This window comes from Dermacentor silvarum, chromosome 3, assembly GCF_013339745.2.
Source record: "Dermacentor silvarum isolate Dsil-2018 chromosome 3, BIME_Dsil_1.4, whole genome shotgun sequence".
NCBI lineage: Eukaryota > Metazoa > Arthropoda > Arachnida > Ixodida > Ixodidae > Dermacentor > Dermacentor silvarum.
In genome coordinates, this window is record NC_051156.1 from 4,749,543 (window position 1) to 4,766,810 (window position 17,268).

General features: G+C 46.9%; 1 protein-coding gene across 1 annotated transcript in view; it reads left to right on the forward strand.

The window, feature by feature from the left end:
• The window catches only part of LOC119445286 (large subunit GTPase 1 homolog), a 78,579-nt gene that overhangs the window by 37,825 nt on the left and 23,486 nt on the right, over nt 1-17,268 (forward strand). Inside the window, exons 9-11 of the mRNA XM_037709600.2 lie at nt 4,182-4,297; nt 8,204-8,305; nt 16,365-16,508. Coding sequence (XP_037565528.1) covers nt 4,182-4,297; nt 8,204-8,305; nt 16,365-16,508 — 362 coding nt within the window. The remainder of the gene's footprint in view (nt 1-4,181; nt 4,298-8,203; nt 8,306-16,364; nt 16,509-17,268) is intronic.

Below are 17,268 nucleotides of genomic sequence, written 5' to 3' on the forward strand. Positions count from 1 at the left end.
GAACGATGGCGAGGGATGGCAGAGCAGTGAAGCCTGGCGCAACCCTCAATCCCCACATGCTTCATCGTGGCGTAATACAACCCTCGCACAGCCCTTGGGCCTCCCCAGTTGTGCTGGTAAAGAAAAAGGACGGTAGCATTCGATTTTGCGTTGATTATAGGCGCCTTAACAAGATCACACGAAAAGATGTTTATCCGCTGCCCCGAATCGACGACGCTCTCGACTGCTTGCAAGGAGCAGAGTTCTTTTCCTCTTTGGACCTTCGATCTGGGTATTGGCAGGTCCCTATGAATGACACTGACCGTCCGAAGACAGCGTTTGTAACCCCAGACGGGTTATACGAGTTTAACGTGATGCCATTCGGCCTTTGTAATGCGCCTGCCACCTTCGAACGCCTCATGGATAACACTCTTAGAGGCCTCAAATGGCACACGTGTCTGTGCTACCTGGACGACGTCGTAGTCTTTTCCACGGACTTTGACTCCCATCTAAAGCGTCTCGCAAGCGTCCTGACTTGCCTTTCCGACGCTGGACTGCAGCTTAACCTGAAGAAGTGCCACTTTGCCGCCCGCCAGCTTACCATATTAGGTCATGTTGTCAGCAAGGACGGTGTCCTTCCCGACCCTGCAAAGCTTCGCGCCGTCGCCGAGTTCCCCAGGCCGTCTACGCTGAAGGAGCTTCGTAGCTTTATAGGCCTGTGTTCGTACTTTTGCCGATTCGTGCGTAATTTTGCGTCCATAATCGCCCCCTTAACGCAGCTGCTTGCCAACAGCCAAGTCATCTCGGCATGGTCTACAGCTTGCGAAGACGCGTTTGCCACCTTACGCCATCTTTTGATATCCCCACCTATTCTACGGCACTTTGACCCAGACGCTCCAACAGAAATCCACACAGACGCTAGTGGAGTCGGCCTGGGCGCTATTCTAGCCCAGCGTAAGTCTGGCTTCGAAGAGTACGTCGTCTCTTACGCCAGCCGAACTCTCACCAAAGCAGAAATGAACTATTCGTTCACGGAAAAAGAATGTCTTGCTATCGTTTGGGCAATCACCAAATTTAGACCTTACGTATATGGCCATCCATTTGATGTCGTGACTGATCACCATGCCCTGTGCTGGCTGTCGTCATTAAAAGACCCATCTAGTCGCCTAGCTCGTTGGGTGCTTCGTCTCCAGGACTATGACATCCGTGTTGTCTACCGGTCAGGCCGTAAGCATTCGGATGCCGACGCTCTTTTGCGCTCACCACTGCCTGATGAGTCTGGTGCTGCGTCTGTCTCAAGCTATGATTCTTCCTCTCTTACATTGGCCGACATGCCATCCGAGCAACGCCGGGATCCTTGGATAGCATCTCTTCTAGAGTATTTATCTCAGCCATCACCCCGCACCACCGACCGCTCGCTTTGGCGCACTGCTCGCCACTTTGCCATCCGCGAAGGGCTCCTGTACCGCCGCAACTACCTCTCTGATGGCCGTAAATGGTTGCTGGTGATTCCTCGCCATCTCCGTTCTGACATCTGTGCCTCTTTTCATGCGGATCCTCAATGCGCCCATGCCGATGTCCTAAAGACGTATGCACGCCTACGGCTTCGATACTACTGGCGCGGAATGTACCGCTTCGTTCGGCAGTACGTCCGCTCGTGCTTCAAGTGTCAACGCCGCAAGAGCCCACCTAACCAGATAACAGGGCCGCTTCAACCATTGCCTTGTCCCTCCCGGCCTTTCGACCGTATCGGCATTGACTTGTCCGGCCCTCTACCGTACACCCCAGATGGCAACCGCTGGGTTATCGTCGCCGTGGACCACCTCACGCGCTACGCCGAAACTTCAGCGCTTCCGGCGGCCACAGCACGTGAAGTCGGCTCGTTCATCCTTCGCAACCTTGTTCTTCGACATGGTGCGCCTCGCGAGCTACTGAGTGACCATGGTCGTTCATTCCTCTCCGAGGCTGTAGAAGCCCTTCTCCGCGGATGCAACGTTGTCCATAGAACTACGAGCGCCTATCATCTGCAAACCAATGGTATGACTGAACGCTTAAATCGCACTCTCGGCGACATGCTCGCTATGTACGTTTCCGCTGACCACACTAACTGGGACCGCATACTTCCCTTTGTTACGTATGCCTACAACAGCGCCACTCAGTCGACCACAGGATTCTCTCCTTTCTTTCTTCTTTATGGTCGCAAACCTTCCTCGTTTATGGACACGATTCTTTTGTATCGCCCCGACGCTTCAGAATCTACGACTCTATCCGAAGCTGCCACCTATGCCGAAGAATGTCCTCAGATCGCACGTTCTCTTACCGCGCAAAACCAGGCCAGCCAGCAACATAGTCGAGACGCCGGCTTGTCCTTTCCATCATATTCACCTGGATCGCTGGTATGGCTCCGCGTTCCCTCGTCTACTCCCGGCCTTTCCACAAAGTTCATCTCAAAGTATGACGGCCCTTACCGGGTTCTACGACAGACATCCCCGGTCAACTACGTCATTGAGCCCGTTCTGCCATCTACGGACCAACGGTGTCGCGGACGCGAAACTGTTCATGTCGACCGACTGAAACCGCACTACGACCCACCAGTGCTGCCTGTTCCATAGGTCGCCAGGATGGCCCCGTTTTCGCCGGGGAGTGATTGTAGTGACAAATACCGGCACCAGCAGAGGACGAAGAAGAAGACGTTTCTTGTTGTTGGTGCTCGCACTCGCTCCGCTTGGCCGTTGCCTGTTTCTGGCATTCATAAAAACGCCAAGCGCATCTAACCTTGAACGCGTCCTATCACACCGTATAATAAGAGTGACGTGCACAACGTAGATGCCGACACTAAGAAAAGCATTGACAAAGAGGAAGCTCCATGTCGCCTCCAGAGTGCAGTGTTTCTTTTTGTTTGTTTGTTTTTCACATTTCTTGCTGTGGACACGCATCTGTTACTCAAGGTAGACACCTGAACTACTCCGAAGCACAAGCGCACGTAAATGTCACCTTCCGGAATGTGTGACTGTGTGGCATCCCCATGAGTACAGAGGCTACATTTCTCTGTGTGCATAGCTGGTACGGCTGCACAAAGAAGCATGAAAGAAAAAAATCACTGATGATTACAATACTCCCTAATGCGAAATTTGAGCGCAGCTCTATACATGTTTTCATTTCGTGATATATTGAGGCATCGCACTGACTGGCAGCGCCGCGACGCGTAGCCCTTTATATGAACCGGCCACACAGTTGCCAGTTGCTGGCAACTGCAGCTTATGCAACTGTAATCTTTACTGGGAAACGCTTGCGGCGAACACTATGTGTGAAGGCGAACTTTATCTTTCTTGTTTTCTTTCCCTTGCACGGCTGGTGCCGCTGCTGCACAGACGTGAGCGCCATCTGGTGGTGCTTCAAGATAGCTTTCTCTGCTTTCCTCCTCACGCTCTCTTTGCTCTCCCCGCCTTTCATCCCCCACTGCACTCCGCATTTGCTCTTTCATCCTTCGCTGTGCTCGTTCGCTCGGTTACGCTGAGGCACAATGCCGAGGGACGCAGAGGCATGCTAGCGCTCAACACAGGACGGGTCACTATGAGCTGCGCTCTGAAATGACGAGGAAAGAGACGTGGGAAGTCGAGACCGAACCGGAGCAAGCAGAGTGACGTGCACCCTCCTTTCCCATCCGGCTTAAAAGGAGCATGAAGGAGCCTCCTAGCGTGCTTGATCACGTTACTGCGCCCTCAACTACGCCCCCCTCCTCGCGCGTGCTTGATCATGCCATCTCCAACAACGGGCCGCATCAAGCCACCGTCCTCGGCTCACCCTCACACGTTTTCCCTCGCACCTGCAGCAACCGGCATGCGAGGCACTACCTTATCACACTTGGACTTAGGCTTCTTCTGGCACATGTCTTCGCACACTGATGGAAGAGAGATAAGGCTTTTTCAATGTGAGCCCAGTGACTGTGTTGGTGTTGCGTGCTGTACTGCACAATCGATTGGGCACTGTATTTGAAGGGGCTCCTTAGTTCAAACTCAGTTTTACTCTAATATATTTCCTGGCCCCTTGGAGTTCGAATTCACGAGATTCTACTGCACTAAATAAAGGGGCAGTAAATGCTTACACACTAATGAAGTGTTCGCCCAAAGAGTCGATGACCTTGTACAGCACAAAAGTAACCAAGAAAGAGATGGGGAAAGTGAATGATGCCTTGTCTGCAGGGACGTGCACGGAGGCGAACAGTTCTGAGCTGTATAGCAAGGATGAGCTGCTGCAGCTGTTTCGCACCATCCACCCCGAGTCCAAGCAGTGCAACGGCAAGACCGTCATTGGCCTGGTGAGCTTTACATCAGCATGAGCTAGAGACAACTTGCATGAGCCGAGTGTGATGATGCACATAGACTATTTTGTTGAGCTATTGGGGTGCTGCCATCGTGCACTTCTAATGCAGGCAAATAAACATGTGCAGTCGAACCCAATTATAACAATGCCGGTTTTAACAATATGTCGAATATAACAATGAGCAGCCAATGCACCATCAACTTTTGTATGTATTCTATAGCGAAATAAACCGCTTAATAGAATGCTTCCATGCCACGTTATCAGTCATAGTCTATCCCGCTTGTAACGACCTCAGACATAACAATTTATCGGTCATAACGACCACATTTTATTGCATTTACGGTTTTCCGATCCTACGTATTGAAACTGCGCCCAGATATAACGAACGTTTTCAACAGTGGCATACTGTTACGATGAACACTTCAAAACCATTCGCGGTTAAAGGAGGGCACAGGCAAAGTTCCAAAGCATGGAATCGGGACCAAACTGGGAGCACGGCAGCAAGCCCTCACTCCAGTTCAACAGCAATGAAAATACGACTGCCGAGATGGACCGAGCACCACGTGTGGATTTCAGAAGCTACGAGGAAAGTCTCTCGCTTTCAACCATGCTAGGGTAACCATGCTTTTCATATTTCAGGGCGAGGTACAACGGAGGCCACGATGGTGGCACTTAGTTCTTGCGTAGTTCTCGGTGCTTGTGTAGTTCTCGTGTGGCACCGCATGAAATCTTGGAGGTCAGAATAGTGGCACTCTAGTTTAGAGTTGCTGGACATTACTACGACGTCGATGCTTTGTTTAACATCGTTGCCGATAAACATCGTGATGGCGTTCTAAATTTCGAACTTCACACTTTTTCGACCGAAGCGACATGGAAAATGGAACTTCGCAGCACTCTGCATGCGTGCGGCTGGTGCTGCAGTTGTAATGGCAAGACCTTTGCAATATGACGGCATGCCACAGCAGTTTCCGCTACCAGCCAACTAGAACGCTTTGCTATTATATTCAGAATCCACTCGTGTCCCACTGATAGTAAAATATATAACAGGCTCTCAAAGAAAAAAGGCGGCAGCTGCGCTTGTAGTTTCAAAATGGCAAGTGATCCGAAACGGCTGGACTCCATTTTGAAAGAGCAGTGCCGCTGCATTTGGTTCTTTAGATGATGTTTAAAAACTTTGAGCTAGATGCGGGAAAGTGGTGGGAACAGGAAGTAAGATACGAAATATACAATTTTCGGACCAAAGTGGTGTCGAATCATAACTGCAACGGCCATCTTCAGTGTCGTTAATTTTTGTTCGCTTTGAAGGGTGAGTCCACATGTAACGAACTACTGATACAATGGCAACTTCTCGTGGAACTATCGAATTCATTATAAATGGGTTCGACTATGTATAACAAATAAATGTGCCTGCTGGGTGTGTGTCGCGAAAGAAAAAAAAAAACACGCAAAATCCTTAAAAAGAAAAAGAAAGGAAAAACCCTGAGTCGTTGCATCTGCCTGTGTGCTCCACACCTTTGCCACACCCGCCTTTGTGTTACGCACCTTGCACAGCACACCTTCGTCGCATTACCCTGTGCTTCGCCAGCCTCGTGCGTCCATTTCCCGTCTCCTTCCCACCCCTCCGACATTGGCGTAGCCAAATTGTGTATCAGAGGCATGAAGCAAAGACGGGAGAGGGGCGCGCGAAGCCTGCAACGAAGGCGTGTCATGTGGGGTGTGCGGCACAAAGGTGGGGGTAACAAAGGTGTGAGGCAAGCAGACGGATGCAGTGGCTTGCATTAGTTTTTTTTTTCTTCTTTTTCTGAGCATATCTCATTCTTTTTCTTTTTGGCGCAGACACCCAGTAGCCAGATTTAATTATAGGCTTATAGCCAATAATCTGGCATGGGAAAATTCTTGTAAATGGTTTATTTTACCATAGAACACACACAAATGTTCCCGCATGGCTGCTTTTCATTGTTACATCTGAATACAGTCAAATCCATTTATAATGAACTTTATAATTCCTTGAAAATTGGTTGTTATATCAGTAGTTCTTTATAAACACGGACACACCCTTAAAAACGCTTGAAAATTAACCGCACTGAAGCTGGCGTCTGCAGTTACAATTCGGTAGCACTATGGTCCGAAAACCAGATTTTCAGTGTCATTTTTGTTCCCAGTGCGTTCCTGCACCTAGCTGTAAACTTCTGTTAGAGTTTAAACATCTAAAGACCGAAATGCGGTGTCGTGTAGCTCTTCCAAAACGGTACCCGGTTCGTATAACTTGTAATTTCAAAACTGCAAGCACAGCCGCCATTTTTTATTCATGATACTTTACTACCAGCGGGACATGACTGTCTTCTACACACGAGGGCGAAACATTTTAGTTGGGCGTAAACTACAGAAACTACAGCGGCGTGCTGCCATTCTGCGAAGGTCTCGGACATCATGGTCTTGGCATTACGACTGCGCTTCAGCCACACAAGAGCTGTAAAATTAATTTATCTATGTCGCTTTGGGCGAAAAAAATTCGATGTTCGAAAGGCAAAACACCGCGAACCATTATCAGCAATCGGCATCGCGTAAACAAAGTGCCGCTGAACCGTAATCTCCTGATAACGGCGTAGAAACCGCCGACTCTTTGCAACATTGCATGGTGACGGCACGTGTTGCAGTGTTCTCGCAGACTCGGTAGGGCCGTGTCGACAGGAACACTTGAGCAGCCATTGTTCCCATGGTGTAAAAACATAGATGGTCGTTCCAAATCTTTGAAACAGACATAATACACGTGGTGTCACACGGACAAGTGTGCAAAAACGAGAGTGACGCCGTTGTGGTGTCCGATATTGCACTGGCGCAAGTCCCGCGCCATGCTGTTTATGCTGTACGTGGCACGCCAGACCACGTGTGACCTTCTTCGTGGCTTCCGAAATCTGCGTGAGGTGGTCGCTCACTCATCTCGTAGGCGGTATCATTGTTGCGGTTGGATAGGAGAGGGGCGCACGCTGCCGTGAGCCAAGTTTGGTCTAGCTTCCGTGCTTTGGTACTTCGCCTCTTTTTTACTGTGACCGGGCTTGAAGCATTCGTTGTAGCAGTATGGTGATTTAAAAAACGTTCGTTATATCTGGAAGCAGTTTCCATAGGGGAAACTGAAAATCATAAATGCATTGAAATATGGTCGTTACAACCGATAGATCGTTATATCTGGGATCATTGTAAATGGGTTCGACTGTATTGTTAAAACCGGTAATGCTATAAAGTGGATTTGACTGTACTTCTTTCTGTCTAACTAAAATCTTTGGATGTCTTCCCTCTGCTCTTTTTTATAGAACCCTGTTATACCAATTATTGGGGAATAACAAAAGGATGTCGTAACTTGAATATTGTTCTAAGTGGGTTTGGTTGTACTAATGTTTCTGTGCTCCCCTTCTTGCATCCTTAAGCGGACATAGCTTTCTTGGTGGTGAAACTGTTCACCTACTTGTTGCTTCTTGACATCAGACATGGGACGCCACAGACGCTGTCACACTGAGAAAAAAAAAAGAGGCTTTAGATGCACGTGTTTACAGACAGTTATTTTCTTGCAGTCCCATTGACTCCTCTGTACAGTGTTAGGTTCCCATTTGATATGTTGCTATTCTGTAATGTTTCCACATCTTCTGTGTAAAATAAATGCAGTGCCCACATAAATTTAGTGGTTCAGAGGCAAATCGGAGGTATGAAATACTGGAAGTATGGAATCCTAAGTTGCAATGAGCATGGCATCTGAACTTCCTAGTTATGCTGTTCCTGGAATCTTAGTATACTTTCTCTCTTATTTTTTGTACTGACTGCCCCAGCCAGGCTTCTCAAATGATATTGGCAATTGCGGTTCAGTGGTAATAGTGCCCGCGGGTGTGCCCTTGTTCATCGTGTGCAGGTGGGCTACCCCAACGTGGGCAAGAGCTCAACCATCAACGCACTGGTTCGCTGCAAGAAGGTCTCTGTGTCCACTACACCGGGCAAGACCAAGCACTTTCAGGTGCAGTACTGCTCAGCCCAACATGGGGCCAACGTGTTTCTTGGCCTGCTTGTTGGCCATGGTGCCATATGGAACCGAATGTGATGAGAGAAACACAAAACGTTACATGTGTTGTGCGACACATTTGCTTCAAAACTGAGAATGTGCTAGAACAAATCCAATGCTTTTCAATGAATGTATTCCTGCATAAATTTTTGAAAAGCACCTAAGTAATTCAGTTAAAACGAACACATTGTTTAATTTCCCCGTACCTCACTTTGACACTTTTCCTGTCAGCTTGATGGTGCCAGTAGCAATGTCCTGCCTATAGACCTCTCCTGAGGTACGTCACATTGTGACGTTGCTGGCCCACGTGCAGGAACCATAGTTGGTGAAACACAGCCACCGCCAGCTTTCTGCATGGTGAAGCTGTGCAGTGCTTGGTGTAGGTTGGCGCCACGTAGACTTATGTTTCTCTCTCTGTTTTATTTTTTTACCTGAATCTCCACAATTCTCTTGCCAGCCAGATTAGCAGTCATATGTGTCGGAAAACAATGACATGTGGCGACACTGGCCTTTTTTTACTTGTGAAAGTGAACCATGTGGTCGTCTGTGATGGGTTGGGCGATGAAGAATAACGACTTTTCCATGGAAGTGGGCCACATTGTTGTGGTCAATTGTGCTGCGCAAAATGGCGACAATATCGGCTCATCTTTGACGGACCACAGTGTGTGTGTGCGTGTGTGTGTGTGGGGGGTGTACTATGCGATTAGCTATACATCTCGCTTCTGAGGCTGTGGACGCATGTTGTGTGTAATAAAGCCAGTCGTAGTGATCAGGTGCTGTTAAAACTTCAGCACCCGTAATTCTTGAACAGGTGAGAATGAACTGCAGTCGACTCTCGTTACAACGGACCCTCATAATCCGACAAAAAATGTCCGTTTTATCCGAAGTCCGTAATATCCGAAACGCCTCACTTACAAAACTTTGGTCACGATGTCTAACAATGTTATTGCAAAGAGTGAGTGACCAATGTCTAAAGTAAACAAAAAAAAAAGTTGCAGTTTCGCTTGAAAGGCGAAGCATTGATTGCAATAGCAAATTAGTAGACAGCTATACGAAGTAAGGATAGCAGTTTTATAGGCTGTTCACACTTCACTTACTAAATTAACAAGCATAGTGTCACGCACGCACACGTAAACATGAACACATCTCGCTTGATGACCGTGGAAACTCGCTTTCAAAACGCTGCAGTCAGGAAGCATGGCAAAAGCAGCAAGCAAATTGACCTTCGCACTCTCTCTCGCTTCAACGTGAACTAAACTTCAAAAGCACAGCGCATACGAAGTTACTGGCATTGAGTGCACTTTGTCCTTTCAAGATAATATCACTTGCAAGATATGGCACCCGCGTGGCCGTGCTGTAAGCAGCAGCCGCTTAACTAGACCCCCCCCCGTGCCTCGCGTGCGAAAGAGACGACGCTCTTCCGCCCCGCTTTTCTCTCTTGCGGGCGCGCGATAAGATTGTAGTCGCGATCGTCTGACCCTCACAAGTATGTTGTCAGCCCGTGTCAACACGGCAAAAGTATGCTTTATACGCCCGATTTTCGAAAAAAAATTGACGCTGATTTCGTCTGCTATAGCCGATTGTCCGTCGTAGCACGGTCCGTTAAAAGCAGTAGCGCACCCAGGATCTCTGCCAGGGGGGGTTGACAGTTTGCCAATACCATCTAAACAGCACTAATTTCGATTTCTTCACGGGAAATTGTTAGAAAATGCGCTTCTTGCGAGTGTGCAGACGATTGCGCGTCTTACATCTTAGTTGCAGTACTCAAATGCGTAAGGAAAGAAAAGGGGTTTAACAAAAGGGGGGGATAAGTCGGCCTCAGGGGGGGTTACAACCCCCGAATCCCCCCCCGTCGGTGCGCCACTGGTTAAAAGCTAACTTTGTTGCATTAATAAAATATGTAGAGCAAACTAAGGTTGAACTATGATCCGTTATATCTGAAAGTCTGTTGTGCGCAGGTCTGTTATAACGAGCGTAGACTGTAGACGTGATGATTAGTGAGTGCGTGTATCGTGGTGCCCTATGCGCTCTGTGCAGAAAAATACAAAAAAAACCTTTGTTTGAGCATAATTTATCGTCTGAAAGGTATGACTACAAATGAGCTTCTACAATGTTTTGACCACTGCCAAAGCTGTGTGTATACATTTCATCAAGAGGAATTCCCAAAAGGCAAACCACTGAAATTATAGTGTTTTAATGCAGATCTCACGGGTCTTGAGTAAAACTGAGCATTCTTTTTTTTTTCTTTATTGTTATGCTCACCTTTATGGCACGGACTTCATGCTGGGATGATGCATATAAACATACAAAAGTTGCGTCTTCTAAAGTTGAGAGCAGCAAAGGGAGGCAGCAGATGGAGCGAAGTTACCGCGCAACGGATTATGTACTTATGTACGCTTTTGCTTTGTACATTCACATGACCATGGCTAATAATTAAAATTAAATAATGTGTTCAAAGGGACACTAGAGGCAAATAAAAAGTCAAGCTAAAGTTATAGAGTAATGATCTAGAACATCTAAGGCGTCAATATAATCGCCAACAGAGCTTTAGTAATCGAGAAATTGACGTAAATGCAGGACACAATAAGAGACTCCCCAGGGGCATTCACGTACTTTCCTGAAAACGAAGGCACTCCTCAATAAAATTAGGTCACTAGTACTCAACGACTCGGATTAAAAAGATGATTTCGTTAGATTATAAGACAGAAGAAAATGCTACTTGTCTGCTTCTATTAGATTCTTAGAAAAGAGAAAGTTTTTGGCATTACCCTTGATAACGACGTGGGTGGTGTAAAGGTTTCGTTTTCGCTCGACTCAGCGTCACGCGCTTTCGAGTTTCAGTAGTTTCGTTATCGTGTAGTGCTGCGCTGGTTTTGCTGGCACTTCACTCGCACTTGAAATTGCAAGCAGCAGGGAATGGCCACGTCCATGTGATGTCGTGGGATGCCCGGTCCGCGCGATGGCACGTCCAGACGGGGACAAGCTTCGTCGCCCGACGTCGCATTGCTGGAGTCCTCGCTGCTTTCGCGTTTGGAAAAGCCGGTGTCGAGGCCACCGTCGTAGTACGTAACGACGCCGGCAGCGCGAGCCATCAGCAGCATGTCATGGTCATCGGAGTTTAAATCGCTGAAATCGAGCCCAGCATCGCGAGCCACTGTGTCGTCAGTGTCGTCAACAAGGTCCATTGCGACTAGCGTCGACAAATCATCACGTTTACAATTCAGTGCACGCTTCTCCTTCCGCTTTCGCACTACCGTCGGCTCTGTCTTTGCTTTGTTTCTGGCTGCGCGTCTGCGTTTTCCACAAAAAAGCCGTAGCGCCATCTGTGGGCGGCGTTTTACTCACCGGCAGCACAACGTCACTATGAGACCATGACGTCACCACTCCTCGCTTGGGAGGGCAGGCGATTTGAACGGCGCTAGAGTTACGCGGACGTTGCAGACACAATTTTCTTATAAAATAAGTCTTTTCTGAGCATGAAATGACCGTTTCGAGGTTTCTGCGATGGTATTTTAAGATTGCACGTTGACTTAATGTTTGCCTTTAGTGTCCCTTTAACATCCCTAAGCTGCCTGGTGGCTTACAGGAGATACTTTAAGAAAATGCTCCAGATTAACTTTGACCCCTTGGGGTATCTTACCGTGCTCCTAAAGCAGGTTAACAAGTGTTTCAGCATTCCTCCCTCTTCTACATTTAGGCGCCACCACTTGGTACCGCTTCATTGAGCTGGCGGGATGGGTATGGCTGATAGTTGCAGAAAAAGTTCATCTTGTACTGGATATAGTTTAAAGCTACAGTGTAAATTGTGTGCAAATTAATACCTTTATGACAATGCAATGAAAATTTTTGTTCGATGACCAGTCATTTAAATGAATTAACTTTTTGGCACCGCGAAAATGTGCAGCATCTGTGTTAAAATGTTTGCTTTCGAAGAGTAATACATTTTTGTGGCTGCTTCATCTATGGAAGAGGCACACTCTTACGAACCATGCACTCAGCAACAGCGCTATATTGTCATGCTGGTAAAACGGGGACAATTATACTTTCTAAGTACAGTTCGTAATTGCTAATGCTGTCACTTCAAAAAATGGTAATATGCTGGAATTACGATCACGATAGTTGATATACAAGCAGTGCTCTTATGCAGAGAAAACAGGTCGCATGAACTTTTTTTTTCTAACAACCGCCCACTTCGGAGGTGTGGCAGATGGGAGGGGCACACTGGCAGTGACGTCACGCTGTTTGCAAACTGAGAGAGGTTTATTGCTCTGTTTTTTTATTTATTTACTTTTACTAATTTGTTAAGGTGTGTGACCTTGTTTTACCTTTGCAGGGTAGATAAATAGTTGGAAGTGCTACAAATATGTTCAGGCATAAAATGGCATAGAGAGTTAATAAAAATAAAAAAAGGTATTAACAAGCGTAAGACATTTTATCAACATAACAAAAATGAGCAACTTGAGCAACCTGAATTGTGAAAAACATTAGCAACAACCAAAAAAAAAAAAAGGGAGGGGAGCACTCTTTCTCCTGCAGTGCATGCTCCAAAGTTGGCATCTGACAAAGGTGCCAGAGTGCGACAGGGCGGGTGTGACGCATTGACAACCAACATTTCCCTGTTTGCTAGAAGATTTGAGAGGTGTGTGAGCTTTTACTCAGGAGTATAATCCATGATCGTGAATTATTGCTCAAGGGCTGGCATCTGTGGGCTGTCCCGTGCGTCTGTGACATTGTGGGAAGGCATGAGGCGATTTTTGTTCCTCAAATTTATTGGAGCGCTGTTCATACGAATAAGACAACCAGCTGATTGTATTGCTGGCACATCTGTTGAGATGCTTGGATCTCTATCGCGTGCCACAAGTACTGCACTGGGTGCATGCAGCAACGCAACTAGAATGTACTACTAGCTTGTTTGAGTGGGTCTAGGGTGGGCTTTGCACTGAGGTGTTCTTTGATGAAATTTTGGTGGCGTCACCGTTGCATTTACCTTGAATGAACAGCCCTGTGCACTTACCGGATGCATGTCTGCGCGGAGGCAGCTCCTTGGGGCTTGGAAAGACGTGTCACTCTGCTACATGGTGCAAAATGGTATTTCCTTTGCCGTGGTTTACTCATCCTTCTGAGCTACCAGAGAAAATATTACCATGTATACGTCGGGGAGACGGCACCGCTGAACAGAAATGATGAACATCCTGCCTGCATCGATAATTCTCGTGAAAGATATGCAGCGTGGCAGAAACAGTGATGTTATTCCCCATCAACCAAGTTGTAAACAATGTGAAGAAAGAACGGCAAAAACAATGTAAAAACGACGGCGCATAGAGAAGACAACGGCATGTCGAGCACACGACAGCGACTCTTCCTGTGAGCTTGGAGTTGCCAATGGGTGCATCTGAGATAGCCAGAGCATCTGTATGAGGCAACTGCAGCACCACCACAATTTCAGCGTTTTTTGCATCAGTCTTGGTGTTTGCCACACCATCTGCTGGACCCACTCCCACATTCTAGTACACTCTAGCAACTTCATTGGCATCAACCTGACGGTGACGGCTCGCTATAACATCATAGACGGTAGATAATAGAGCGGGCCTCAAAAGTTGTAGGAGAGAGCGAGCAATCTTCCATGTGAGGTGGTGGACTCCTTGCAACATACAGTGGAGCAACAGTGCTTGCAGTGCAACATGCATCTGGCTCACATGTTCATGGAGGCATTGTGTGCAGATTGTGGAGGTTTTCTTACATGTGCCAAAAGTGTTGCGGTGGTCCTTTAATCAGAGAAAAGGAGAGAATCCGACTGTAGTTTCAAGTTTGTCTTACTTCTTTTAGTGAAATATGGACGTCTTTCTGTGATAGCAGTGACTCTGGGCAGCTGTTATGAGCGGTACAACGGGTGGGATACACGAAGCGGGACCTTCTATGCTGATACAGTAAAAGAAGTATTTATATTGAACATAAGATAAAGATCAAAACGAGTGCATTAGAAGTGACAAAAACAGCGTGCAAAGTTTGTGGTTAGCATGAAAATCATGCAACGCACACAGTTAACGAAGTTAACAGAACGCAACAGTTCCAGAAGATATCGCCTAGCTAATGTTCGTTGGTATACTTTTCGCTGTGCATGGACATCACTGCATCACATGGCACACGGCTGTGAACTGCAAACTGTGTTTTGCGCACACTGTCAGCTTTCTGCAGTGACATTTGCTAGAAAGGAAGCTCAGGGTCGGACATACTACAGACATGGGGTGAACACTCAGAAGCAGTGTTGTTCTCACACCAGTAGCTAGTAGCAAGCTACTGCTTGGACTGCAAGGTCTGTCCGAACACTCCCGCTATTCCAAGACCCCGCAGGTTTTTCAATCTGCCTTGATGTGGCTCGTTAAAATTATTAGGGGTGTGTGAATATCGAATGGTAGATTTCTATTCGAATATCAAATCGAATCTAGAAAAAAAAAGCAGAATATTGAATCGAATATCAGGAAATTTAACACAAACCTTTATGCTTCCAAATTTTGTGCAAGAAACACGGCGCTGCACCTGCTCAGGAGGCCAATCACATTATGTAACAAGAGACTATATGTATTGCTTTCCAGTTTTCTTCCAGAAAACAGAAGAGAGGGTTTTATATCTCTATGGCAGATGCTTTCTGTGTTACAGTCAGCTCGTTAAGGCCAGTCTGTGCGACAGACAAAAGCAGGGAAGGCGCATTACGTCAGTCAGCACCGACAGTAAAGAGTTCTCAAATCGGGAAGTCCACGGCAAGTTCGCATGGCGTCCCTCCTCCCCCCTCTTCTCCTTTCTTTTTTGTCTGCATCCATCTGAAGTCTGTGTAAATGCATCTTCAGTTGGGGGTCAAGGCATTGTCACATGATATATTTAAGCCTGCCATGTAAATCCAAAGCTAGTCTTGTGACGAGTCGCTCGAAGCTACATGAAATGGTCATCCCGTGCGCTCGCTTTCGTTGGCAAGGTGGTTTGTCGGATTTCTGAGGGTCGTGGAAGCACTGTGCATAGATCTGCGTCGATTCAGTATCCGTAAATTTAGTCGCCTACACCCGACAATGCAGCTCCGATTAGGCCTAATTGGTTAGACAGTGTTGCCAATGGTGTGCCTGCGACGAAAATTCGCCGCTGGCCTATGCAATAACGGGCTGCAAACTGTTATGAAAATCTTGTTGCTAATATGTTCCTACGGTGATCAGTGATCGGTCGCAAGATCACATGTATGGGTTAGACTGACGGCCATTGGAGCGGAGTTTGGGTCCGCAGTCGACCAGCCAGCAACTACCGCGAGCATGCGTGCCAAGTTTGTCTGTGTTCGCATGTGGGTAGAAAGCTCCGAACTGCGCGAATCTGCGTGGATGAACTCTGACTTGCGTATTCGATGTGATCAGTGCGACTTCCGGTGGCTGATTGGCCCGATCTTCACACATGCTTCTGTGCTTTCCGCGTACTAGCCGCTCTATTTGTGTAGCGTTATTCACTTCGATCGATCCAGTCGACCTGGTGCCGAACGTTGTACTTATAAAGATCGCACACCATGGAAACGCTGCGCATGTTGAGTCACCGACCACAGCTGGGTCATTCATAGAAGGTACTGATATTCGAAAGATAGAATATTCGAGAAATAAAATATATTCGATCGATATAAATTCGCACACCCCTAAAGATTATTACAATTGGCACAATACGAAATGACCTGAAAATAAATGTGTTTTGCTGAAAACTGTTTACAAAGGAAAGTGTAACTTTCCTCCTTTAAGAGTGTTCCACTTCTTTAGGCCTGTCTTAAACTACATCTTCTACTTCTAAGTTATGTTCTACATGCTGGCAGAACGGAGGCCCTGTAACGTTTAAATTTACATATTCATGCACTTTGAGTGGCACATCTATATGCATCTTCCTGTATCCTGGGGGTAGCTGTAATAGTAGCATGTCAGAGAAAGGCTAGGTTGATTTTCTGTCATTAAACAATAACTTTCTCCACCTGTTGCCCATAATCTCGGCTGTGCAGACGCTGAACCTGGACGATGAGCTGTGCCTGTGTGACTGTCCTGGCCTGGTGTTCCCCAACTTTGTGAGCAACAAGGCTGAGATGATCGTGCACGGAATCCTGCCGATTGACCAGATGACAGACCACGTGCCCCCCGTCAACCTTATATCCTTCATCCTATTGTGTTGTTGTCTCTGCCAGCTCAGCACCCCGGAATATTTTGTCCAATTTGCTCGAGAACTGGGTGGACAGGAAATGATGTATGTGCAGTTGCAAGTGGAACAAGGTTTAGGCATTCAAAACACTACTGTTAATGCCGTAGCTGCATGTCCTAGGCTTCCTACAAAAGAAAATAAGAAGGCATAATAACTGGGAAACCGTAACAGCCAGGAAGCCAAGAGTTAATGGTCTTTATGGCAGGACCACCTAAATGTGCTGTCATTATCATCATCATTATTAGCTTATTTTTATGTCCACTGTAGGATGAAGGCTTCTCCCAGCGATCTGCAATTACCCCTGTCTTACGCTAGCTGTTTCCAAGTTGTGCCTGATAATTTCTCAACTTCATCATGCCACCTAATTCTCTGCTGTCCTCGACTGCACTTCTCTTCTCTTTGCAACAATTCTGTAACTCTAATAGAACACCGGTTATCTGCTCTATACGTTACATGGCCTGCCCAGCTCCATTTTTTTCTATTAGTATAGACTAGAATATCGGCTACCCCGTTTGCTGTCTAATCCACACTGGTGTCTTCCTGTCTCTTAAGGTTATGCGTAAAATCTTTCATTCAATCACTTGTTGCGCTGTAATTCTTCTTAGTCCTCTTTACTAACCTCCAAGTTTGAAAATATGCTGCTCCATAACTAACATTTTTCTGTTCCGAAAATTGCTCCAAAATGTGTTTCAGCATTCCCACCCCTGCAA